The 27,844-nt window shown below is 38.7% G+C and overlaps 1 protein-coding gene and 1 long non-coding RNA gene across 5 annotated transcripts in view; one reads left to right on the top strand and one right to left on the bottom strand.

Moving 5' to 3' along the window:
* The window catches only part of LOC121141919, a 46,781-nt gene extending 36,480 nt beyond the window's left edge, over nucleotides 1–10,301 (top strand). For all 3 annotated transcript variants that reach the window (XR_005878882.1, XR_005878880.1, XR_005878881.1), the window contains 2 exons: nucleotides 2,247–2,311; nucleotides 8,908–10,301. This is a non-coding gene — a long non-coding RNA (uncharacterized LOC121141919). The remainder of the gene's footprint in view (nucleotides 1–2,246; nucleotides 2,312–8,907) is intronic.
* Nucleotides 111–27,844, bottom strand: part of Samsn1 (SAM domain, SH3 domain and nuclear localization signals 1) — a 56,610-nt gene continuing 28,876 nt past the window's right edge. For both annotated transcript variants that reach the window (XM_021226087.2, XM_021226085.2), the window contains exons 4-8: nucleotides 23,722–23,851; nucleotides 20,052–20,203; nucleotides 16,388–16,594; nucleotides 14,008–14,158; nucleotides 111–1,445 (exon numbers count right to left, since the gene is read on the bottom strand). In XM_021226087.2, coding sequence (XP_021081746.1) covers nucleotides 1,246–1,445; nucleotides 14,008–14,158; nucleotides 16,388–16,594; nucleotides 20,052–20,203; nucleotides 23,722–23,851 — 840 coding nt within the window. In that variant the 3' untranslated portion in view covers nucleotides 111–1,245. The remainder of the gene's footprint in view (nucleotides 1,446–14,007; nucleotides 14,159–16,387; nucleotides 16,595–20,051; nucleotides 20,204–23,721; nucleotides 23,852–27,844) is intronic.

Raw genomic sequence — 27,844 nt, 5'->3', positions numbered from 1 at the left:
ACTGCAAGTTGAGGTCAGAGACATGACCCCCACGGTAGGTTCAAAGTCCTTGACAGAAAACTTACACATATTTACACGTCATGCTAAAGTTAATGAGAGGCCATCAAATGTTTAAGCAAGGAAAATGATTTTATTTGGCTCATGAAGCTTTTTCTTAGAGGCGATGTAAGATGGATTTGAAGATGGGATATCTATTGGAAAGACATTACCACATTCCACACAAGAGTCTGAACTGTGATAGCAGCACACCTTGGGGGCATGGATGGGATGTTATGAGTATTAGAAGACTTTGGAGACGTAGGATCCTCGTTTGTGAATTTGAGGAAGATAAAAGCAGACCAAAGAAAACTTTCCATTTCAGTGACCAGCTCTTGGTTTTGGGGGGAAAATGGTGAGGTAGAAAGAAAATAGGAGAAACAATTTGATAGTAAGAATGAACTGTTTGGGCATGTCAAGCTGAGATATGGAGCATTCAGGAGTTCAGTAAAATAGATCTTGGTTTATGAGATGATTTTCGAATTGGTATGCTTTCTTATCTAAGTACATGGCCTAATGAAAATATTCTCTAAAATATAATATTAAAATACCTTAAGTAACTTTAGTCCAGAAAATACAGCATATACATGGTTTTATTATTATTAGGGTTGAGGAAAATTAAAAATACTTACATACAAAATAAAACATTCTACAATTATTTTTTATTAAATCAAAACAGGAAGTATATGGTTAACTATCTGCATATCAAGTAACAGAGTGAAGAAATAAACAAAAAACTCCACCTTTGATGAGAACAAAGTATCTAATCTCAGCCTATATCTTACAGCAATTTAAAAAATGAGTGTTATGCTGCCTGTGGAAATCAGTTCAGCTGAAATGTATTCAATAATGTATTCATTAATATATATATATAAATACACAGATTTGTGACTATATTTGTACACTTATGAAATAAAGGCAAGCACATCATATACCATTCATAGACATGGTATCTTGCATTGTATCTTTTTTCTAGTATAGACAGAGGAACTCTTTTTTTTGACAGATGAACTTTAACACATGGTACTTAACAAATATACATTTTATGCACACTCATTGGGAATTCAGAGATATAAATTTGTATGTGCAATCATTCATATTAGAACATGCTGTACTCTGGGATGCATTTGGAACACTTCCTTTTGATCTCGTAGCAGATGAAGAGTTCGAATGGAATTCTGCTGCAGACCTGGAGATATGAGTGTGTGTTCAGACACTGGGTTCTGTGATGGCAATCTTCTGTACCATGTCAGGCAGATTGTCTGACTCCAGGTCCTCTTTGCCATTATCTGAGTTTCCTGATGAGATGTAACAGCCAGAGTCCCTTGGGCAGTCATCTAACTGTGACTTACTTAAGTTGTCTGGTCTTAATGACAAAGGCACAGATTCATTTTCTTGCTCTTCGGTGGCTATAAATGGAAAATGTGTGGTGGTTAGGGAGAGTCAAGACAAGCTTTATATGATTGTCATTTGCAAACATTATCCCATTTTAACCATTCCAATCTTTATTTCAAAAGACACTCCTGTGAATAAAATGCAGATTGATTTGTTTAAAAACAGGTATGTGAATTCCCATATTAAAACTTTTGGGAACCAGCAATTGCTCATGACTGCTCCCTTTTACTTTCGTGTTATTCAAGTGAACTGCCTACATGTGCAAAGACCAATGTGAACTGTCATTTTTACATTAATAATAAGTTGCCAAAGAACACAGATTGTATCCACAGTATGACAAATTCCTGGTCCAAATATTCCTTAAAGGAGCATTAGAAAAGTCAACGGTAGTTTGAAGTATAATCCCAGTGATCTTGACAAACAACAGTTCTGGAATTATGAATATGTGGATATATAGGTAAAAGAACACTCACGATGAGAAAATGTACAGCAGGTCTTCAAGCACTTGGAATTTAGCTAACATTATTTGAAATATGCAAAATTTTCCTGTATCTGCATTCACCATAGAAACAGACATAAGAAAACTAGGCACTTTTTGAGTACAAATTTCCAAATTACCCAGAACTGCTTCATGAAATTTAATTTGTCTTATGCACCTTTTAGTTCTAAATAACAATAGTTTGTTTCAAGGTTTATTTACCAAAGCATTTTGATATACAAAAAGGTACTATCTTTTAGAATGAAGTATATCAGAACTTGAACAAAATGTTTCTCTAAGGAACCTAAGCAGCCTTGTATCCTGTGACTCCTTTCAGGCATCCTTTGTCATTAGGCTTCTCGCTGTCAGTGTGAAGATTCTTTGTGCTCTTTGAGACCAGAGGTAGGTATTTCTATGCATTGTGAGTCAAGTTCTTCAGACAGAAAATGAATCTCTAGCTGTCATCTCTTAGCTGTATTACGACATTAGCTCACCCTCTGTTTTCACCTAGTAGCAGGGACTCTTACTTCACTCTTCAGCGTTCGCATCCTCACTGGGATGACCAAGCCCCGTAGATTTACAATTGAGGTTAGAATTGTGCTTTATATTCTTAATCACATTGCCCTGCATTTATCCAATTCTGATTAAAAGAAAATATAGAAGAGATTCAAAATGTTTTCAGTTGACTCACATAATGCTAAGAACCTGGCATCATCTCCCACGTCATCTTCTATGTTTCAAGAACATTGTCTAGGTTCCTTCTTGTCAATGTTGGTTTATGTCTGCCATCTAGGCAATAAGTCCTCACTAACATCTGGTAGGCATGAGAACCAAGCCCTGGTGATTTCAGGGATGCCTGTATATGCTGAATGACTTGCCTTTCTTATGTCAGAATGTTGGTAGTTATGCATCACAATTAGATACATTGAAAAAATGCTTAATGTATTTTCTGATTCTATAGTTACAAGGTAAGTACTTGTACAGAAAGCCTGATAAAAAATGTTAAAAATCACCTCCTAGTCTACTCATCTTCAAAATGGAACAGACCATTTCCTTTAGCCCTTTCCTGGAGGATCAATGCCACATTTACCTCATTCTCCTGAATAAATGACTCCTGATATATAATATTAATATGATATAATAGTAATATTCTCCTGACAAATATTTGCTACACCTTTTAATTATTCTGTTATCTGGCTTCTGAATCCTGAGTGTGTTAATAGTTTGATCATAAAAGGCAGCTGCCTTGAAGCATTTGCTGTTTATTAGCAAAGACCCATAAGTTGTAGGAGATTTACTTAGTAAGAGGACTTGATGTCGGTCTGTCAGTTGTGTTTCCAAGCCCTCCTTTTATGGACAGACAGCCGAGTTCAAGCATCCTTTTCTAAGGAGTTGCCTCTGCCTTTTCATCTTATTGCTATCATAAAGAAAGGAACAAGTTCAGTTCCATCATCCTGGCACTTTTGGAGAAGGCAAGCCAGACTATTTCTTCAGTACACACACTGCCACATTTGCAGGGATTTGAGTATGACCCCTTTAGTCACGCAGGGGAACAAAAGCCACGTTTTCTCAGATTACGTGTGGGCCTCTTACCTCAATGTAAGATGAAAAGCCTGAGCTACTTCTGATCAGAATGACATTCTAAGCAAAACTTGGAATCGTCAGACTCGTTTGTCCCTAGCCCTGTGTCCTGTTCAGGTTGAGGAGAATTCGTGGAGCAATTTTGAAGATAGAAAACTTAGTCACAGGAGCCTCTGATTTCCAGAATTGTCTCCATTTTTTTCTTTCAAAAAAATAAATATTAGGCTTCATTTCTTCATCATCAGTGGCGTCTACACATTCACCGCAAATGGTCACCACACAGTCAGTGAAAAGCTGACTTTCCCAGAACATATGCTCTCTTTTAGCAGTGAAAGAGCATTTTTTTTGTTTCCATCTGAGAAATGCCGTCTCACGGTCTCTGAATTCTAGGAATTGCTTTGTTTTAAATACAGGCTCTTTACTGTGAGAGTCCTTCCATCTTCAATCTGTATGAGGAGGCAAAGTAGTGTCTCAGGCTGAGACTTAAGCAGCAAGGTAATTTAGAGAACAGCAGTGATTTGCTAATGGGTTCCACGTGAAGTGAAAACATGCCTGTTCTCCTCAGGTGCTTCCCACCAGGCCTGTGATAATTTCAGGCAGGTTATTAGCTGGAGCCCCTCAACTGTAACTATAAAAAGAAAAGATAGAGCATCACACAGCACTATGAAGGGGACAGCTCCATAGTACCCTGGCTTTGGATGCAGAGGGCCAGATCTCTTCTTGGTTCTTGTCATCCTGATACTAATGTCAGGGGTTGCTATAAATGTAGGTCTTGGCCTTCTATTGTTGTTGTTGATGTTGTTTTATTTATTTGGATTTTCTTTTTGGCTACAGAGAGTAAACTCACAGTAATACACTCACATTTTCATTCTAAGTCATTTAGACCTCTCGTGTATTGGTGAAACGGAGCAATGCTAACTGCCTTACCTAGAAATTGATACCACAGTCTACATCAGCTCTGTCCTGTGGTCCAATCATCAACTAACCAGGCAAATAACACATTGTAGTAAGAAACTCTTTACTGCCGAAACTGTGAACTTCGTGGAGAATTTCTGAGTGCATATTTATACACTTAAAAATTTCTGTTGATACTTAAAAAAACAACGAAATAAACAACACATTTTTCTATGCTGTGTTATTCTAGTTTTATAAAAGCATATGCTTATATAATTATCAAATGGATATATTCAAATATTAGATGGATTTTCGGCTTATTTCCTAGATATCTACTATACTTTGTATTTTATTTTTAGATTGTGGATATGGTAAAATAGTATTTTTATTCAAAATAGCCACAGAATGCTTTGTGATTTTTTCCCAAAGACTAAGCATTTTTTAAACATGACCATAAGTGACTACAGTATTGACATGTATTTCTTACTACACTCCATAGTAACCACAATAAAAACTTCATCAATTAAATTCTATATGCCACACAATGAAATTAAATTTGCCATATTAAGAAAATATTTATTCCCTACCAAAATTTTTAGAGAATGATATAAAGTCCATGAATCAAAAATCATAGATTTAAGATTGTCATCATATTGAAAAATGGCATGGTGATTAAAAAAATAAGACAGGTAATATAATTATTCATAAAGTAATTATATTGGAGTTGTGACATTTAATTAATTAACTACAAGCAGTCTCGATTTTATTAAAAGTGAAGAACACTTTGAAGGCATAAAACTAGAGCCTTTTCCTGGGAAGACCTTCTCAGTTTCCCAGTCTCACAAATTATGAAGAGAAAGTAAGGACTTCCTATTTTTGCTTGACCTTCCAAGTTTTTTAACCCAAAATTTCCCAGATTTGAACTTTACTGTCATGTTTGCTTTAGATGTAAAAATATCCGTTTCTCCTGGCACTAGATAAGTTCCCAGGAATCCACAAAGATAACCCTAGCCAAGACCCCTAGCAATAGTGGAGAGGGTGCCTGACAATTCAGGCCTTCCCATGTAATGAGAATGATGACTACCTTAATTGCCATCATAGAGCCTTCATCCAGTGACTGATGGAAGCAGATACAGAGACCCACAGCTAAGCTTTGGGCTGAGCTCCTGGAGTCTGGTGGAAAAGAGGGAGGTGTATGATAGGGAAAACCAAAGAAACAGCTGACCTGAGATAGCAGGAGCTCACAGACTCTTTACTGACAGCTGGGAAACCTGCACAGGACCAAACGAGGCCCTCTGAATGTGGGTAACAATTGTATGGCTTGGGCAGTTTATGGGGCCACTGGCAGTGGGGCCAGGATTTATCCCTAGTGCATGAACTGGCTTTTTGGAGCCCATTCCCTATGGAGGGATACCTTGCTCAGCCTAGCCATAGCAGGGAGGGCCTTGGTCCTTCCTTAAAGAGATGTGATAGACTTTGTTGACTCCCAATGGGAGAACTGAGGAGTGGATGGGGAAGGAGGAGCAGGAGGAAGGGAAAGAAGGAAAACTGGCATTAGCATGTAAAATGAAAAGTATAGTTTTAAGAAGGAAAAAGAAAACGAAACTTATAATCATAAGCATGTTACGAGAAATAATAAAATTGACACTGTAAAAAAATCTGTTTCTGTGACCCCTTGAACTATCAATAATGTGAGCTGAGAGTCACAGGAAAATTGCTGGCCAAAGGATGTATTGATGGAAAGTGGTTTTACACTAACAAAACAATATTTACAATAGTGAAGTTAAAACTTAAGGTGACCACAGAGGAGTCTATGAACTCGAGAGAAATGAAGTTTCTGCTTGGCTTTCTGCCTTTGTTCTGTGGCTGTGCAGTAACCAGAGAGGAAGAACATGCATACACATTTTAGGATAGCCACCTCTTCATGTTTGAACCCCATTTGAGTCCCTAACCCTGGAACCCAGCCATTCCACAGATAACCATGCTGGTATTTTGTATCTCAAGGCCTTACTATGGAGGAAACTTTAATAACTAATACATCTTAAGTATGCCCTTAAATTATATAGTAACATTGGTTGTTTTTGTTTTTTATAGTAACCTAATTTTTAGAATGACAAACAAAATACAAGAAGCCCATTCAAGGAAAAGCAATTGTTTGTGACTGTTTTTCTTAGGGGTGAGAGAAGATGGAATAGAAGTCACCAATCCATGCTTGCAGCCTAGCATTCTGGCCACCCTCTAGTGGCATGTGTACCAGGAGGAAATCTAATCATCAACATCTGCAGCAATTATCACTTGCACAGTGCTGAGCACTGTTTCAGGGAAAGACATAGTCATTCAATGCCAGGACCAGAAAGCACAATTGTGGTCCTCACCACCCTGATGCCATTCTCTCAATCACAGCCTGGGAGACTCTGGTCTTGAGAAATGACTCCACTTGTTTGAGTTGTCATAGTGGACTATGTTGCTAATAACAAATAAGATACAAAAACCAACTATGGTACATTATTTAGCAACAGGCTTTGGAAATTAATTTTATAATTCAAATAAATGATGAAGTTATGATCCCATCATCTCTAAATGTGTCACTTTGCATGCTGACTATTAGAAATTGGATGTACTTGGACAGCAGCATATGCAAGAGGACTTTCCTCTTCCCATTGATGGAGAGGAAGGTCCCCTGTGAGGAATTCACTAGAGGCAAGCTTGAGGCCAAGGTAAGCCTCTGCATGAACCTGTACCTTCCAAGCCATTTCTCTACCACATTGACTAGTCCATGCCAAGACCCTTGGCCTGGCTATAGTACTAGTCTATTGCCCTTTTTAAAATGACTGTATAAAAAGTTCAATTATAGCTGTTGGATTCTTAATTTCCTTAGAAAATACTCCTTGACATATAAAACATATTAAATAAATGCTGACATCTTTATTATCTACAATCGATATTTCTTATGCCAGCTTAGTTCTCAGGTTTAGCAAGAAAAATAGTAAATGAACAAAAGAAAATAAAATTCTAAGAGGTTAGAGGTGCATTTTTTTTCATTCATCAATATATCAGGAATTCACATCTTCTTTCCTTAAATGATGATTTTTATAAAAATAAGATTACCCACATATGAATTGTTGGGTTTTTGTTTCTTTTTTATCATTCATAATGTTTAATTTGGTCAGCTATACAGGATGTGGGATCAACATGACACATGCCTCTTGGCATATTTGTGAGGTAGCTTCTAAATTGGATTGAAAGAGATGAGGGAATGTTCCCTAGATGGGAGTGAGACTATTCCATATGCTGGAGTGAATAAGTGTGAGAAAGTGAGCTGAGCACTGGCATTTGTCTTTCCCTAACTGTGTATGCAGTGTGAGAAGTTGGCAATGCCCCTGCTGCCCAGACTTCCCCAACAGGATGGACTGTACCCTGAAACGATGATACGGAAACCCCTTCTTTCCTTGTTTCCTCATGTCAGGGATTCAGCCACAGCATCAATAAAAACATTCTCTATATCATTTAAGGCTTTGAACATATGTTCATACCAATACAGAGACCAATATCAGGCTCTTAGTGTCTTAAAAATACTTTGCTTTGTAATGTATGTCTTAATCAAAATTAGTTGGTTTAATTTTAAGTTGTAACTAGACCTAGCATTTGAGCTAACACTTTTTTTGTGGTAAATTTAATGGAAAAAATCTTAGAATTTGAACTACTATATATTTAACCTATTCCTATTTTAAACTTTCTATTTTATGCATGATTGCTTACCAAAATATTATACTCTGCACACACATATATACGTCGGTATCATGTTAATGAATTAAATGTTGAGCAGATACCAAACCACCCATCTCCCTATTGCAGAACTCAAACATGTATGGTGGGACTACAGGACACATCACTTTATATCATCAGGAAAGAGTCTTCCTCACTTTTTGCAAGTCTCTTCACTTAGAATCCTCACTCGATATCTGTATCTGTAAGCATTTGTTAGACTCCTAGCGATGGAAAACAGGATTGGGATCATTAGGAAAGCACATGTGTTAGAAGATTTCATCTTGTTTGTCCAAGGTGATCCTTTCAAAGCCATGGCTAGGGTACATCAGTCTCACTGTAGCTTAAAAGCAAGTGCTAAAGTGTTATACACACACACACACACACACACACACACACACACACACAGGCATTACAGTAGTCTTTATATGACTGTTGTGAAAAGTCTCTAGGTTCTTCTCACTAGAAATTACTCTCTGAAGAAAGGGTAAAAAATGTTATTGCAGTTAAATTTTATTGTATAGAATATGCTATTTACCATAAATGAAATCTTAGGTAGTGACAACAAAAAATAAATCTGGAGAAATTAAATCCTAAAGACAAGCAGCATTGATTAGAAATACACTAAGATGTGTGTATGTGTGTGTGTGTCAATGTGTAAACAAATACCAGTAAAATGTCTGTCTCCTCTACTTGTTTATGTGAGCAATTATTGTATCTTTTCTAAAAATGTGTATCTTTTTTGTATCCTGATTCAGATCATGCTCCAGATGGGTTAGAAAGCCCAGGTACACATGTCAGGGGCTAGACTCCAGCTTACACAGGCACACTGCTGGACCAACTGCTGGACGGCTGTCTGCCATCACTGCAGATCTCCCCTGCTGGCGGCTCTTATTCCAGCTACTGACAGGGCCCTCCCATTTGCCCTGCATCAACTTGGGCAGGCAGGAAGGCACAACTGGGGACGGTAGAGCAATGTGGAGCTGCTGTGACCACAGCCTGTGCCAACAACCTGGCACACAACCCATCCTTCGCCCTTCCTCCTCACTTGGCGCTGAAATCAGAACTGACAAGCATCTAAAATCTACTGAATACCAATCCTGTGAAGATTTCTTATTTGTTACTATAATTTTACAATTTAAAATTTATTTAGCCTTGTGTGCTAAGAAAGGAAGGTATTTCCATCACCCATTTACCACAAGGACTGGTGTACATAGTTTGATAGACACATTTTAAGACACATCAACGTAATTCCAAATGTACTGAAAGAAACTGTGCAGAAGAAATGGAAACAATATACTATAAACAGCAGTTAGCTATTTTATTTTAAGGAAGTATTTCTGAGTAAGACAAAGGGATTTTAAAGATTTTGTATGTAGAACACCTCCAGCAACACAACACATGTATACACACACACACACCTCCTCAAGTTGGTGGGAATATTTCCTCCAGAAGCAAAGACCAATTTTAAAGCCCCGTCATCAACACAGGGACCCTTATATGTACAAAATAAACATATCCTGTTTTCTTTGTCCCTTCAAGAACTCACTCACAGTCCCCCCTTTATCCTTTGTCCCACACTTTATCTACATTCCCAGGTGACAGAGCCAATGACCTTTTTCTGCTCAGTTTTAATGCAACATGGTAGTGGATTCCAAATACCCCTGATTATCTTGCTGGGACTAAGCCCCAAAGTCACCATTGTCCAGCAATAAACCTGTGACAAGCTTGAACACCTCTCATTGCCCTTGTATCAGCTAGTTGGTGAAGAATCTTGCCTCCCTCCAAGTAGTGTCTAGTCCACTATAAATTATAAAGGTCAAAGTTAGAACAATACTATCTATTTCTGGCCTAAGAGACAATGAAAATTTTAAAAATGTCTAAATCATAGATTCTTGTTCCCTACCTTTATCCTGTCTCCTATCCTCTTTAATACTCCACATATATTAAGGATTCACATTGGTCTTGTGGTCTTCCCTGAATTATCACGTTTTTAACTTTAGACACATGCCCAGATTGCTTAATTTTTATAGTAAATGACTGGCAAAGCCAAAACTCTCCAAAGTTCAGCCTAAGAGTGGAACCCCAAATTAGGGCATGCATGATCTGGTGTTATTCAATGATAGTAATAAAGATGCTTACATAAAATGGGGCTAATTTGTGCATCCCATTCTTTTCAAAGAGCTATTTTTAGCCTGTGACTGTGACATGCATTTGTTTTATTAAACAATGTCACACTTTTAAATAACCATATATTCAAGGTCTTTATCATTCAAGGAACATGAAGGTTGTGCATTTAATCTCTAGGATGGTTGTAGAAGATATGATTCACAAAATAGGATAGATAAAAATAAGCCTGCAGCACCATGGTGCCGCATCATCAGAATTCACCATCTTATCAACAAATGGAAGCCATTCTTCTTTATTTCATAAGCAAAGCAGTTTCATAGAAGATAAATAACTTTCAGTCAGAGTAGCCTAACACACAATATGCATCTTTTTGACATGTATATTCTAACACTACTTTATACCATAAGATTAAAATAAGAATAATCTCAGGGTTGTGTGTTGAAAGTGACATAAGTCAAATCTGCATTTTTCTATTATTTGTCTGCTGAAAGTAGACTCCCTGTGTATATGCTTATATTCAGCATTGCTTGACTTTCAAGTGCCACATACTAAAACGTCTTATGCAGGGAAATAATTTCTGACGTTTGTCCTCTTTATAGGTTCAACAATCAAAGTCACATGATGTGATGTGTTTTGTTTTCAGAGACCAGGAAACACTGTAACATACAATCTCATAGGCATAGCAGACTAAGTTCCAGCTTAGCTATACTTGTTCTAGTTTTTCTATCTTGTGAATATTATCCTTTAGGAAACTGATAAAGGAGAAGAAGGTTCCCATGTTAAAATGTTTATCTACTTTTATTTACTGGATTGCACATGTAGAAGGTACAGCTTTGACCTTTAGAGCAGTGTGACTTTGGTCACAGCCCTACCTTTCCTTCTCATCTACTTGTTTGCCTTCTTCAAATTCATTTCTGATTATTTCCTCCAGGTGGAAATAGGACAAGATAGGGTTATGAATTGTAGGAGAACAGCCAGTGTTTTCAAACATCCAGAAACCACTCTTTCCCCTCCTTATACTTCATGGGCACAAACTTTTGCAGATTGGCTGTGTCACTGCACGTAATCAACACAACAAGCCTACAGATTTTTTTCTTAGCACACATTGTTCAGTGAGGAGCCATGAACTGAAATGACAGGATGTAAAAAAAAAGAAGCTGCTTTGGCTACCTAAGCGCTATCTCTGCGTCATTTCTCACTGGCAGATTTTATCTGAGCTCATGCTACTGGATAAGCCATCTGCTTTTCTAAGTCAGTCTTTGCCTGCCTTTGAGACTTCATCTTCCTGTGCTTATCTCTCAGTCCCCAAAACTTCAAATAAAACCAGGACTTAGAATCATTTCTACCAGTGTTGGGTTAGTCATGCATACCAAACACGTTGGGAAAGGATACGTATCTGTGCAATCACAAGACTGCACGCACCCAAAAAGTAAGCAGGTTTCTGAAGAAGTACATTCATTCTTACCACACATGAAGCTAGTATAGCCAGACCACACCTGTTTGGTAGGCCTTTTGAAATGAGCAACAGGATAACCCACAAAAGAAGTCAAGAGGTCTGGTTCTATATAAAGAGTCCCCTGTTGCTTGCCATCTGAACTGTTTCTGCAGTGTTAATCCCAGCAATGCTTCCCTGACATTGGACTGGAATCTTATCTTTGAAATCACTAGGACCTACCTCATTCAAGGTTCTAATTACAGTGAGAACTGCCTTGGGTTCTCACTGTAATTAGGGGGGTTAAATGTTTATCTGACCTGGGGACAGCACACAGGAAAATAATAAACATGAAGGCCTTTGAATGAAGCTTTACTTAGAGTGTTATTTTTGAAGACAGCAGTGAAAAGCTACAGTTAGTTTTAGTTGAAAGAGAAGACTGGGTGATTTAAAAAATGTGTTTTACCCCCACACACACTCAACCTTCCTGTTCCCCCATGACCTACTCTCTCCTCCTCTTCTCTCCCTCTCTTCTTCCCAGCTCAATAGGGGGAGAACAGGATGAGAAATACCATAATAGAAGGAGTCATGAGTTTGAAGAGAGATCTGGCACCAGTGGGACCTCTAGCAATTTACAAGGATGACAGGAACTGGCAAACTAAGCAATAGTGGAGAGACTACCCTAAATGCCCATTCCTGATAATGAACTTGACGATTACCTTATATGCCATCCTAGAACCTTCATCCAGTGACTGATGGAAGCAGAGGCAAACACCCACAGCTAAACACTGACTTGAACCACTGGAACCCAGTGACACAGAGAGAGGCGTGATGAGCAAATGGGCAAACAATGGGCTGGTGAAACCCGCAGAGACAGCTGTCCTGAACAAGGGGGGAGCTCTTGGACCCCAGACCAACAGCTGGGAGGCCAGCATGGGGCTGATCCGGACCCCCTGAGTGGGAGAGTCAGAAAAGAGGCCTGGGCAACCTATGAGTCCCTGGGCAGTAGATCAGTGTTTGTCCCTGGCATACAAATGGACTTCGTGTGTCCATAACACAAAGAGGGATACTCTCTCAGCCTGGACTCTTAGGGGAGTGCCTGGACCCTGCCCTGAGTGAAATGACAGACTCTGGATATCCCCTATGTGGAAGGAAGTGGCGATAGGGTGGGAGACTGAAGGGGTTGGTGGGGGGGGTGCGGGAGGAGGGGAGGGAGAGGGAACTGGGATTGACTTGTGAAGCAAGCTATTTAAAATTAAAGTAATAAAAAAAGAATGTCAAAAATGTGCTTTAAGCTTTGAAGTTTTTTGTCTTTTTCTCCTAAAAATTTTTGTTTAAGAATTCCATACATGAATATACTATATTCACGTCATTTCCTCTCCTCCTCCTGTTCCAATTCCCACCATGCTTTCCCAACATCCCCATCTGTAATTATTGTTCACATGCACACAAACAATAACAACAACAAGGATACATACACACCTTACACACCTATGGTGTCTAATTAGTTTTGCCCTGTTTGCATGTGTTTAGAGCAGAAACTCCATTCCTCCTCTTTCTATTACAAAACACTCGGCAGTACTTGGCCTTCCCTAAACTCAGGATTTGGAGGCTTGACTAGACTTGGTAGAAATAGTGTTCTGAATGGGAAGCTGTAAAAATAAAAGCTATCCCATTTTTATAAACCCAGCAGGCATAACTTGTACTCAACGGTAAATGAATCAGCATTTTTTATATCATCTTTAGTTTATATTTACAAATACAGAGAGCCATTGCTGATAATAAAGGTGAGTGCTGAATATTTTTGCAAGGTATTATAACATTTACAAAGAATACTATAAACACACACAAGATGTGACTATATGGTAATGAAATGAATTTTCCTATGTGATGGGATAGCTCATTAGCTTAGAGCCAGGCTCTTTGTTGTTCTATGGAAAACCTGTGTGACTTTTCTCACTAATAATTCATGCTGTCACTAAAATAGTTGTCTCTAAGTCACTTGGTCTTTGAGAATGCAGGCATCCACTTGTGTGTAATTTAATAGGTTGGGAGAACCAAAACAAGAGACCCAGAGAAATATTTTCCTTTTTTAAGAATACATTGAAAATCTTTTCCCTAATTACACATTTTAACCAGAGTTGTGTCTGAAATTATAAAAAAATTTTCCCATGTTATACGGAAGAATGCTTTATATGGTTCTTAGTAAGTGACATGGAAACTTTGCTTTTAACTGTTTACTATTTATATCAAGGCATGATGATCAGGAGAGAGAAGAAAGGGTATGTACACTTACTTTCTTCATCCAGGAGACTCTCAGCAGCCGAGAGTAGCCTCATCCTGTCTTCTGCATTGGCAATGTTTAATTCAACGAGATGACTTTCTTTAATATCCTTCAAGTCTTCCAGGGTCTCGTAACCATTGAGCAGAAGTGTTGAAGTATATTCCTGTAGGAGGAGGGAAATGTGTATAATCTGTAAACTAGTAGGGCCCAAATATAGTGTTTTATCTAAATGAAAGTAATTGTAGAAACGCCTATGATAGCAAAAACAAAACTTTTGCCTACGCTCATTTTATTTACACTGTTTTCCACAAACAAACTCTAGGGCATGTTAAACTGAAGGTTAAGCACTGTAAGTTCTTAACCTTCAGAATGACAGCTGTAAAGAAGAAATAATCACTTGGATCTAAATAGTAGGAAATCATGGATCATTTACCAGCTGAATTGTCCATGCCATTTGGCACTTTCACTTCATACCTAGTTAAATTGACACAGCATTTTCTTTTTTCAGTACAGTATCTCTAATCAATTAAATTATAGTAATATTTCTAAACAAGTCTCTCTTTTTGATTGCTTGGCCAATCTGCTCTCTTTATTTTCTTAGAGTACCTAAAAAATGAGCTTGATCTCTTGCTCCCTAGGCTGATGACGTGTCTTGGGTTCCAGAATATAAATGGTAAGAGAAGAAATTCACTCCTGAAATTGTCCTCTTACACACACACACACACACACACACACACACACACACACACACACAGAGAGAGAGAGAGAGTAAATGAATGAATAAATAAATGTGAAAAGTAAAAATGAACTTGAACCAGATATAATTCTGTATACAAAATGTGTTTAGCGTTTTGACTTATTGGAAGGTATTATGTACCTAATGAATCACAGATATGCTATTCAAGTTTCAAATTAAAATTTTAGTTACATACGAAATGCTCACAATTAAGAAAGTGTTTATTTCCTTTCCTCAGTAGGGATATTTTGTCTATCATTTGTAACAGCGTATATTTCCTCGACTTGTGATCATAAAGTATCTGCATGGTTCTCAATCTGTGGGCTCTGACCCCCCGCTGGGGTTGTATATCACATACACTTCACATCATATATTTAGGGCTGGGATTATCACAGCTTGAGGAATTGTATTAGAGTGTTGCAGCACGAGGAAGGTTGAGAAGCCCTAATCTATGTGATTTCTGTGACCACGGTTCTAGCAAACTGAATATGCAAAGTGAAGTTCACTTGTTTTTCAGCTTCCTCAAAATGTCATGGCTTTAATATTGCAATTTTAAGGATCATAGTTTTAATATCTTTATTTCAGTTACTCAATTTGAATATGATGTCAGAAAGTTTTAAGTAATCAAGAAAAACTTATTACAAACCACATTTTAACCAAAACTGGGGGAAGAAGAGTGATAATTTGTTGAAAGACAATGTGTTTTAGTATAACACGAAGTACCCAAGTTTCCATTCTTACACAACAACCTGTAACTTCCTGAGTACAATGTTTAACACACTTAGGCATATTTCCAGAGGTGACAGAGGGAGGTTTCAAGCTGTGTTTCCTCCCAGGAGTACCACACTGTACCAATCATTCTCTAAGGAAACTTAAACAGTATGTTGGAAGACAGGAGAGTAACTTAATGACTCAGGAATACCAATTAAGAAAAATATAATTGCACTATCCAAGTACTGATGAGTGACTTTTTTAACGGGATGCAAAACTGAGAATGGCATGGTACTACTTAGGGTGTATATAACACTACACAGTATATTATACCACTTAACAAGAGCTGTTTGTTTTCAAAGGCACAAATATAAAAAACAGGGTTATAAAAACAGACAATTGGAGTGCCAGTGGTGTGATGGGTTCAAGTGCTTATAAAATAAACTTTTCTGTGAGATGATCATGTGAACACTAATGACCACTGTTTCTACAACTGCTTCTCAGATGATTATTTTTAGTTATTTTCTTTGCACTTCATGTTGATCTCTCTACTATAAAAATACAAGCTTCCTTTCATTTTTCTTCTCAGTCCCTCAAATTTCACTAGAGTCTTTACATTCTCTTTATCATTCTCACTTAAACATTTTTTCCAGAGTCCCCTGGTCTCCTAGATATATATTCTTCTATTTTCATTGCAGTGTCTCTGCATGAATCTCTATGGCCACTGGCTACTAAGGAGCATTAGGGTTTAGTCCAAAGGGTGCTCCATCAAGACCGGTGCTTAAAATAGTAAAAGTAATAAAGGAGATGTAAGAGCTGCCTAGGAAAACAGGTTTTCTTCCACTGTAAATCTTGACTGTTAACAACCCTGTGAAAATACTGATCCACTCTCCTCACCCATTCTACCCATTTTCCAGCAGAACCACAGAACAAAGGTTTACTAACCTGCAGGCGAATCTGCTCTAGGAACTCCTGCAGAGTCTTGGCTCTGTCTCTTTTACTGCTTCTCTGTGCCTTTATTTTCCTAGGAGCTGCTTCCTCTTCTGAGATGACATCCACATAAATAAATTTGAAGTTTCCCACCTTGTTGTTCAGCATCCCTGTCCACATTCCCATCGGGGTTTTACAGATAATGTCTATGATGTCTCCTTTCTGTGGACACAAAACAAATACAAATCAAATTCCAAAGCAAGCACCATGCTTTGGTAATATGGAAAAAGAATGGAAATGTGGGAAGCTTAGAGGAATGAGGGTAATGTGCTAAACATCCAGGGATTACAGAAATAGGCACTAGTTCACTTCCTCACTAAAAGTATTCACTATGTAATAAAGAAAATACCAACATGCTTGACATATTAACTCACTAACTTACATTGTAGAACAATATGCCTCATATGTTACATATCCTGTTATCTTATGCTTGCTAGATATGTGTTGTGTAAATAGCCTGAGGTATCAGATTATTGCTATGTGTTATAGGAAAAGAAACAGTAATATTACGTGCTTTTTCACAAAACCAAACTAAGTCAAAGATGGGGTCAGAACTTAAGCCTAAGCTGTGTGAACTTAAAAATGATTTCTGTTTTATTCCCCTTTCCAACTCAGTATAAGACTAAAGCATGAGATCACCATTCAAATATGCTATCTTAAAGAGAGAAGAAAGACATGAGGACTCTGTCCATTATTTTATTTCATCTGACACAATTCATTAACACTATGTTCATGTAAACTGTTTAATCTAGCTAAAGTAATGAATATAGGATTTACTAAATATGTGATGGAAGTATATCTATAGCCAGGTATTCTGCTTAATTCCTCAGTTACTGATGACATTCTTCCTATCTGTGTCATTCACCATGGTAGCACTTTTCTGTGACCTATGGAAACCCACTGGGGAAAGCCATGTCTCTGGCCTGGGTGGAGACCTCACATTCCAGGCTACTCAAAATATGAAAGAATTAATGTTTGGTCTGGCCAATAATCTATCCAAAGAGTCACTCCTTGGGAAGTAGGGTCACCTTACGCCATGCTCAAGGGAGACAAGGAATAATGAGTGAGGTAAAGTGCTATTACATCCCAGAATTGCCACCCCTCATATAGGGCTGCAGACAGTTTCCCAGGTCTGTCTGAATTACTTAGAACATCACAACTTTTCCTGTTCCTCTTCGTATCTCTTTTCTAAGTATGCTCTTCCTAATGCTTTCCCTTCATTCTCCCCCTGCAGTGCCCATCTCTACCTTGCAAGTGCATGTCTGTGCTGCTGTGGGTGACCTCCGTGCAGAACTAACTCAAATGCCGTGTCTCTCTCTGTTCTTCTCCCTATTCCTCTTCCTTGTAGCTAGTGAGACTTACAACTGGCTGCCTTGGATTTGTTTCTTTTAAGTTACAATTAAGTTTTCTTCAGTTTTGAGCTCATTCATAAATTCTTTCATTGGTGAGACTAAGTACTCTATTTAAGGACCTTGGTTTCCCAGGTAACATGTTGTTGCCTCACTGGCATTTCCCAAAATTTCTGATAATATCAAAAGGAGACATTATGTAGACTAAAATTCACAGCAACGTTTTCAATGAACCATGAACTAAGCAGATTGAAATGGCCAAACCAACTAGCATTTTTGTGTATTCATGTTTAGGATATCATTTGGCTGTAGGATGCAATTATTGGCAAGAGTAATAATTCTCCTGGGGATATTTCTTGATGAGGAACTTTCATTTTTTACAACATATGTGCCTATTGTATAAGAGTCATATTTACTTGGGTGTCAGTGAGGAGGCCTAGGGAACCTATTGAGCCTTGGGCAGCAGATCAGTACCCATCCCAAGTATACACACGGACTTTGGACTCCCATAGAATAATGTGAGGTGCACTTTCACCCTGAACTCTTGGGGAAGGGTCTAGGCCCTGCCCTATATGAAATGACAGACTATGGACACCCCCATGGAGGGCCTCACCCTCCCTGGGGGAATGAGGGGATAACGGGGGGGGTTGGGGGAGGACACGGGAGGAGGGGAGGGAAAAAGAGAGGGACCTGGAACTGACTTGTGAACCAACCTCGTTTCTTATCTAAATTTAAACTGGAAAAAAAAGAAAGTTATTTGAATGCATGTTAAACATTAATGTAATTTTTGAAAGGTTATATCTGATTTTTTTTTACCAAAATAAATCTGGAGAATAAAAACAAAGAATTGCTCCAGAGGCAGAGGCAGATTTCCAAAGAGAAACCCTGTCTCAGAGAAAAATAAATAAAAGTAAAAGAAATAAAGTAATAATAATAGATAAATAAATAAGCCACATAAAGATGGAAGATACGCAGAGAGTCTGGAAAAAAAAAAGAATCATAGTTACTCTGTTGAGACATAACTTTTCATCCCCAAGACATGCCATAGATCCTGATATTTGCTACTTCAAGGCTCAATCCTTAAAGCTATGCTTAAATCTATATTTTCCTGCAGGTCTGTGAATATATGATTGAAGTGAAACACAAATTTTATTCACGATACTAATATATAACTGAGTATGATTTTATTGAAAGATGTGACCTCTCTGATTGCGATAGTATTTGTACCTGTCTGCCTTATGAATTTGGGTGTAGGTGTTTGAGGTTTCCCTGTGAGAATGAAATGGCCTGCCAGATGATGTCCACACAGGAAACCAGCAAACTGGCTAGGACGGCTACCAAGTTTCTAGGTGTGGCAGTTCTTCCCTCGATCATTCCTGAAAAATGTAAATATTTTATACTTGTGGTCTTGTACCTTGTATCTTTGAAACTTGCACATTTCAGCAAAGCTGACAGGCTACCCAGGCTAAGATTCAGTTTCCTTCCTCTAGTGCCCCCTCCCTGATAATGAGATTGATGACTGTCTTATATGCCATCCTAGAACCTCCATCCAGCGACTGATGGAAGCAGAGGCAGACACCCACAGCTAACAGTGAACTGAACTCCTGGAACCCAGTGACAGAGAGAGAGGAGTGATGAACAAAGCAGTCAAGACTGGTCTTGTTTAACCCACAGAAACAGCTGACTTGAACAAGAGGGAGCTCATGGACCCCAGACTGATGATGGGGAGGCCAGCATGGGACTGATCCAGACCCCCTGAATATGTGTGTCATTGAAGAGGCCTAGGCAATCTATGGGGTCTTGGGTAGTAGATCAGTATTTATCCCTGACATATAAATGGACTTTGGGTGCCCATCCCACAATGAGGGATGCTCTCTCAGCCTGGACTCTTAGGGGAGGGACTAATCCCTCCCCTGAATGAAATGACAGACTCTGGAGATCCCCCACGGAGGGATTGGTTAGGGTGCTGGTGGAACTAGTGGAAGGGTGGGGGAGGAGGGGAGGGAGAGGGAGCTGGGATTGACATGTGAAGAAAGCTTGTTTCTAATTTAGATGGAAAAACTAATTAAAATTTTAAACAAAATAAAGAAGAGGAATATACTGATCCCTCTCACCCTAGCTCACACTAAGTTCAAGTCCTTCTGCTTGGGAACCAGTCCAACCTACTATGGGAAGAATATGCATCCTTACCTCCCACTTCCTGTTATTCCTACATTATATCATGCAACTAGCATTTGACAAGCCAGAAAGCATACGAAAGATGGGCCCACCTTGATCTTGAGGGAGTCGGTGTCATAGGGACTGGGTGTGAAGTCAGTGTGTACTCTGGCACGGCCACAGAATGGCCCTGAATAGGGGCTGTCATCATCCAGTCGAAAACTGTCCCTGTTGCTAGTCCCATCTGAACAGCTTGTTATTCCACCTGGTGAAGGAAAGGTTAACAGTTCTTATTGACACTTCTTAGCCTCCTACACCTTGTCTAGACCTGGAGCAATGGATGCCAGTCTTATGGAGCTCCTAATCTCTATCCCTCAGTGACTCACTCTACTCTGCTAGTTCTGACCATTTCCCTGGCAGTCTGAATACTCCCCTCACGCTTATTCCAATATCATCTCACTTTGAACTCCATGATATGATATATCATAAAGGGCATGTTTTGCATTTCTCTGATGGCTAGGAATGTTGAGCTCTTTCTCAAGTGCCTCTCAGCCATTTTAGACTCCTCTACTGAGAATTCTCTATTTAGTTCTGTACCCCACTTTTTAATTGGATCCTTTGGTGTTTTGGGAGACTTGCTTCTTGAGTTCTTTGTAAATTTTGGAGATCATCCCTCTGTCAGATGTGGGGTTAGTGAATATCTTTTCCCATTCTGTGGGCTGCCTTTTGTCTTGTTGACTGTGTCCTTCAACCTAGATGCCCCCCAGCTGAACATAGAGAAAGTGTGGTACATTTACACAATGGAGTACTATTCAGCAGAAAAAAATAATGGAATCCTGAAATTTGCAGGCAAATGGATGGCACTAGAAGAAACCATCCTGAGTGATGTAAACCAGTCTAAAAAAGACAAACATGGTATGTACTCTTTCATATATGGATTTTAGACATACATCTGGGAAGTGCCAGCCTACAATCCCATGGTCAGAGAGTCTGGGGAACAGAACCTTTATCTAATTGTTTATGGAAACAGAAGCAGACTCCCACAGCTAAGCACTGAGCTGAACTAAAAGAATCCAGTGACAGAGAGGGAGGACTGATGAGCAAAGGGGTTAAGACTGGGCAGGTTTAATCCCCAGAAACAGCTGACCTGACAAGGGTTAACTCTTGAATCCCAGACTGATGCCTGGGAATCCAGCATGGGACTGATCAAGACCCCCTGAATGTGGGTGTCAGTGAGGAGGCCTAGGCAATCTATGGGGCCTTGGGCAGTAGATCAGTATTTATCCCTGGCATACAAATGGACTTTGGGTGCCCATCCAACAATGAGAGATGCACTCTCAGCCTAGAATCTTGGCGGAGGGTCTATGTCCTGCCCTAGATGATATGACAGACTATGAACACCCACATGGAGGGTCTCACCCTCCCTGGGGAAAAGAAGGGGTGGGGGGGTTGATGGGAGGGCGTGGGAGGAGGGGAGGGAAAGGGAGAGGGACCTGCGATTGACATGTGAAGCAACCTTGTTTCTAATTTAAATAAAAAAAATCCCCAGGGCTGTAGATGAACACAAATCCTAAGCACCATAAAAATAATAATTTATCTTAAAAAAAAGAATGCCCACTTGAAGGAGTTCACAGACCCCAGTCTGACATCTGGGGAACCAGCATAAGATAGAACTAGGTTCCCTGAACATGGGTGCCAGCTGGGGGCCCTGGCCATCTGTGAAGCCTCTGGCGGTGGAACCAGTATTTATCCCTAGTGCATGAATGGGTTTGGGGAGGCTATTCCCTATGGAGGGATACTTTCAGCCAGACACATAGAGGAGGGCCTAGATCCTGCCCCAATGATGTGGCGGACTTTAATGATCCCACATGGGAGGGCTCACCCTCCCTGAGGAATGGATGGGGGGTAGGATGGGGGATTGGTGGAGGAGTGAGAAGATGGGAGGAAGAGGGAACTGGGATTGGTATGTAAAATAAGATTGTTTTTAATTTAAATAAAATTAATTTTTAAAAAGAATGCCCACTTGCTAAATTGGAGCAAATTATAGGATCAAACTTTGACCTAGGTATTTTCATATTTGAACACTAAGAGAATTTGATAGACACAGTTTAATCATTATATGTCATTATATTATAAACGGTCAACACATGACATTTCAGAGTTCCCTACAGCTTACATAATTATAAAAAAATGTCCTCCCCCAAAATCTGATTGTGTGCCAAAGGCCATGAGAGAGAAAAATCTCTGCTTATAAAAGGTGATGCTTTGGCTTGTCATGAGGTAGTGAGGAAAATTGCCCAAATGTCTGAGCCTCCGACCTATCCTAAACTGCCTGGATGCTTGTTTTCTGGCCACCTTCCTTTCTGATCTTGAATTTCCGGTGTAAGAACACAAAATGGAACAAAGCAAGCAGAAGGAAGCATTCCATTTCGCTCCAGCTTGTTTCCTTTTTGTAGTGTCGTCAGCTCTGTCACCAAGAGAAGCGTCTCCTTGTTTCTCCCACACACCCAGTCTCCTCATGTTCCTTCAGACTGACACTTTGCTGTTAGAGGAGGCAACAGCTACAGCATACTCACTCCCATGCGTTAGGAAGTAAGGTAACAATCCTGCAGGACACTCTACATTGTGTATGAAGAGAGATGTAGCATGTACGTGGAACATTATCTCCCCATGCCTCTCCTCTAGATGAATGTGGGTGCAGGCTTTGCCTCATGGGCTGGAGTAATACAATTCTTTCCACATTCAGTATCACAACCTGAATTTGAAAACTTTCAGCAGAAATGGATATTTAGGACATCTGAATCACACATACGTACACACACTCACACACACACTATCCTTCAAATGTTTCTGCATTAGTTTTCACCAAAAAAGTACTAGAGTAGAGCTAATATGAATAAAATTGAGGATGTTCAAATTGTCTTCTCTTTGTGAGTCATCTTCAAATAACAGAAGTAGTTGATTTAAAATGAAAAGGAAAATAAACTTTGTGGTGACATTTAAAAGTCCTGAAAAGACTGGAGGAAAGATAACAGTTTACATACAGAAGACATAAGGTGCCAGCCCCACTAGTACTTTCTTGTAAGTTTTGTAGAAGAAAAATGTGACTGAATCTTGAGTAATGCCCTTCTTAGACAAATATCAATGTTGACTCAGCAATCCTTATAGTTGCCTGCTAATCTCCTTTCCTACCCCACTGGTGACATATCTATCATGTGGTATTATTCATTGCTTCAGTCTTTCCTTACTGATGGTAATTGTGAATGACAGAATTGAGGCAAATGTCGTGCACTTTGCAGAAAATAAGGAAATTTTTAGAAAGAAAGGAAGGAAGAGATGGAAGAGGAAGAAGAGGAGGAATGAGAGAGGGAGGAGAGAAGGGACAAAGATAAAAAGAAAAATAGCAAAGAAGGGACATAGAGGAAAAATAAAGAATATAATTTTACTTCTCTATTTCAAATAATTTTATAATTTTTGACTCAAGATGACACTAGGTTTCCTGGACATACAATTTTGGTATCAGATTTATTACTTAACCCAACTTTTAAGGCATTTTCACAAGACCCCTGCAGGATGTAGCCTCCAAGTATTTTATGCCGTGTATCACAATCAGTAACTCCATGTAGATTCAATGTATCCAGTCTTTTCAACTTCTATATTACCAAATGTTTGGATCTTTGCTTCTAATCTGATAAATAACCTCAGTGTGATCATTTATTGCTTTTTAATTAGTTTAACCCAGGCTTCATTTCTTAGATGTCACCCCTTATGCATTAACCTTACTTGATGAGCTCTGCCCACTGTAGAGGCTATCCATAGAGTCGCTGGCTTTGAGGGAGATCTTCTCTGTATGTGTTCCAATCATGGGATCACTGTTACGATATGAGAGGGCTTCCTCTCCATTTTCCTCCTCCTTGTGAAAAGAACATAACAGAGGTTAAGTGTGCAGATCAGATTTCTATGGAGATGTTCCCTGTGTGCACTGATTCTACAAGCAAGACACATTTAAACAATAAAACACTCATGAATACATCAGCATAAAATATGAGGGTCATTAATCTTCAGTTCATTTTCTAGGAAAACAGTTTAGAGGATACTTGGAAAAATTCCCTAGATGAGACGCTTATTGTGGAATTCAACTGCAATTATAATGGCCTAGTTTTGAAAATAAAGATGAATATCGTATCAAGAGTATTTAATCAGAAATGTTAGATGTATTGGCATCGTTGGTTTTTCTGTTGAAGTGCAGTTGCTTCTTCATGTTCGCCCTCTTATCTGTTTGCCACCATTGCTAATCCTTTGAGATCTGATACTACAGGTTTAAACTCGGAGCATTTGTTTCATGTCAGTTATTTGCACGCTACCAGATCACTAGATATGAATAAAACATGCTCACTTTGCAATTCTAAAGCAAGGCTTATCTCAGGAGCTTTACAAATCTCATACTGTGCTTGCCACCTAGTCAAGTGAAAAGCAAATCTTGCATAAAATTAGAAAAGACAGACAATTTCAAAACAAATTACATTTTCTTGAACACATTTCAAATGTTTGCCATTTTTAGAAAGTTTGGACAAAGCCTATGAATTTCTTAATACCCATCATATTGTAATTCAATAGTCTCATTTTTTGAGTTACTGAGCATTGATAAAACTTCATAATAAGCATAGACTTAGTTTGATTCTCTGCTTTTTATCTAGTTTTTATTCATTCAATAATTCAGGAAAGTTTTATAAAGCACAGCCTAGGTACTTGCCAAGTTTCTAAAATTTGAGGATACTCTAATTAGCAAGATCACAGAGTAAAGGGGTTTTGGATCTAACACATTATGTTCTAGTCTAAATGGGCTAGGCATACTGTGTAAGCTATGTGTTAATATTACTGTAGGGGTTGTACTTATGTACATGGAAGTATTCGCATGAAACCTGTAAGCACTGTGAAGGAGAGAGGCTGTATAATGTGAGAGAACTGGTAAACTGTGTAAAAATGAGAAAGTTTAGTTGATTTAAACAAAATGAATTTCAAAGACTTCAACTGACAGGAAACAAATGCCCAGAATCTACCTGAAGATGTGTGAAGATACCCTTTTTTATACTATGTTACCCTTAATTACAAGAAAGTAGCACTTCTAACCGGGCGTTGGTGGCACACACCTTTAATCCCTGAACTTGGGAGGCAGAGGCAGGCAGATCTCTGTGAGTTCAAGGCCGGTCTGGTCTACAGAGCGAGTTCCAGGACAACCTCCAAAGCAATAAGAGAAACCCTGTCTGTAAAAAAACAAACAACCAAAAAATAGCACTTCTATTTTCTTCTAAATGTACTTTTCTAAGCAAAAGGAAAAGAAAACTGAACTCATAAGTAGCCATGGGTGTACAGACCAATGTCTTGAGAGAAAGGAGAGTATTACATCCTATCTCAAAGCAGTGATTGAAAGCCAGTTCATGAAGAAAGCTGTAGACTACTGTGGTGGCCCTGGGAATGTGACACCTACATCATCATTTGTATTGTGAGAAACACATGAACTTTGGGGTTGGACACTGAATGCTATGATTCCATATTGTCATCTCCAAAAACTCACATGTGCATTGAATTTTCATTGTAGGATATCATAAAAGGGGAAACTTAATCTGACTGTGGTATTTAGAGGTATGGCCTTTGGGAGGTGATTGGGATTGATGAGGTCATCATAATAGAGACCCATGATTGGATATTAGTGGCTTTAATAGCAGAGGAGTAGACACTAAGACATCTACACACATACTGTATTTGTCACTGCATGATAGCCTCTGTTTCCTTGTAACCCTGTCACCAAAAAGGCCATTGTGAGATGTTGCCACTCAGTCTTGTTTGTGAATAACCAATCTGTTATTTATTACCATTAGCAGCAGAAATATGACTAATACACTCTAGAAGTTCTGCTTTTTCCCCTTTGTATCAACTGAATCCAGACCCACCACTACCTCAGTAGCTGAATAACATTTGTGCCTATTCTGCTGGGGTGGGGAAGGAGCTCTTCTGGGAAGTTTTAGTTTTCAAGAATTCCCCACAAATCTGACCAAAACATTCTCAGAAGAGGGCTGAAAAGAGAAACTTTGGTTCTTTTCTCCTCCCTGTCTCTTACAGATGTCAGATTTGCACTGTTACTGCAAGCTTATCCTATGCAGTTACCCTTCTTAAGAGTTCATAACTTTAATCCCAGCACTTGTGAGGCAGAGGCAGGTGGATCTCTGTGGGTTCAAGGCCCACCTAGTCTACAAAGAGAGTTCCAAGACAGCCAAGACTGTTACATTGAGAAACCCTACCTCAAAAAAAATCCATCAACAACATGGAAAGAGTTCACGGACATTTCCCTTGAAAATCCTGGTGTTTCTTTTATTTCTTTGAGTTCTGATCCCCAGACTACTAGCTAGATGACACTGTAGTAAAGGAATCCTTTGCAGGACATTGAAGTTTTAATCTGGGGCCTGTTGGGTCCTGCTCATGCCTTTCAGAAATCTTTTCACACTTTCTTGTCCAAAATGGATCTTACTGAAGAGACAATAGACAGAACTTAAGTGGTGGCTGTGGTAATGCATTCAGGCAAGCTAGTAACTTAGTTTAAATCAGGGACAATTTGAATAGAAAAACTTAGAGTTTCAAATATTCTTTGGACATAGAAACAATATTATGCTATATTATGATAATTATGTTCATAATTAGAGAAAGAAATTCAAGTGATTCCTTTTTTCCCCTTGCTCTTTCTTTAGTGTCTAGAACCATAAAAGTTTTGTGTTTTGCCACTGAAAATAATAGATGAGAAATAAGTGTTTTTTAATAAATGTTGAGAATTTCAGTGTTTTTATATTCATAGGCTGTGGTATCCACTGGACATCCCTGTGATAGCATCACATGAGTAGTCAGATATAATTCTTTGTTTGTACTCTTGTGGCTTTTGCAGGTGGGCGGCAGGGCGGGGGGGTCACCACTGAGCTCCCAAATAAATACACACAGAGTCTTACTCTTATTTATGAATTCCTGACTATAGCTTGTCTTGCTTCTTGCCAGCTTTTCTTAAATTATCCCAACTACCTTTTGCCTCTGGACTTTTATTTTTCTCTTACTTCTATAAATCTTACTTTTACTATTACTCAACACCTTGCTATATAGCTGGATGGCTTGTCCCTGATGTCTTCCTCTCCTTGTTCTATCCTGTTCTTTCTCCTCTCCTCCCAGAGATCTCCATATTTATTTATCCTCTCTGCTTGCCATAACTTCCTCTCCTTTCTCCTGCCTCACTATTGGCCTTCAACTCTTTATTAGACCATCAGGTGTTTTAGACAGGAAAGGAATCACAGGTTCACAGAGTTAAACAAATGCAACAGTCAGTTAGTTGATTATAGCAAAAAAGTGAAGAAGTCATATCTAAAGATACTTTAAAAAATAGGGTAAGAATGTCTAAGATCACAAAAGAGGAGAGGGTATAGTTACTGGACTGTCCAGGACTTTAAGAAACCTTGGGAAAATTTACTATTTAGAGAGACAGAAACAGAAGCAAAGCCAAGAAGAATTCTGTGAAAGAGGAAAGTTCAAAGAATTCTCAAAAAAACAAAGAGGAAGTTTTACATGTAAGCATGCCACTACTTGTGCCTATAGTTAAGAAGTAAAGTGTCATCGTGTTTGACATCACAAAGGTTACTACTGTTGTGATAGAATGAATACTGGAGATGGAATTCAAGTAGAAGAGGGACAAAAGAGAAAATAAACATAAGACATACAAATTAACAATATATAACTATATATACCTTTATATTTATGATCTATATGCTTATTAAAATATGGAGTATGAAGGTCAGCTTACTTTAAGCATTGTTGCCAAAACAATGTAATGTGGAAAGAAAAGTCTTCAATTAATGAAGTTGAGTCAACTAGA

This window comes from Mesocricetus auratus, unplaced genomic scaffold, assembly GCF_017639785.1.
Source record: "Mesocricetus auratus isolate SY011 unplaced genomic scaffold, BCM_Maur_2.0 Super-Scaffold_100008, whole genome shotgun sequence".
Classification (NCBI taxonomy): domain Eukaryota; kingdom Metazoa; phylum Chordata; class Mammalia; order Rodentia; family Cricetidae; genus Mesocricetus; species Mesocricetus auratus.
Note: the sequence above shows the minus strand (reverse complement) of the source record. Positions and strands in the feature narration are given on the sequence as shown.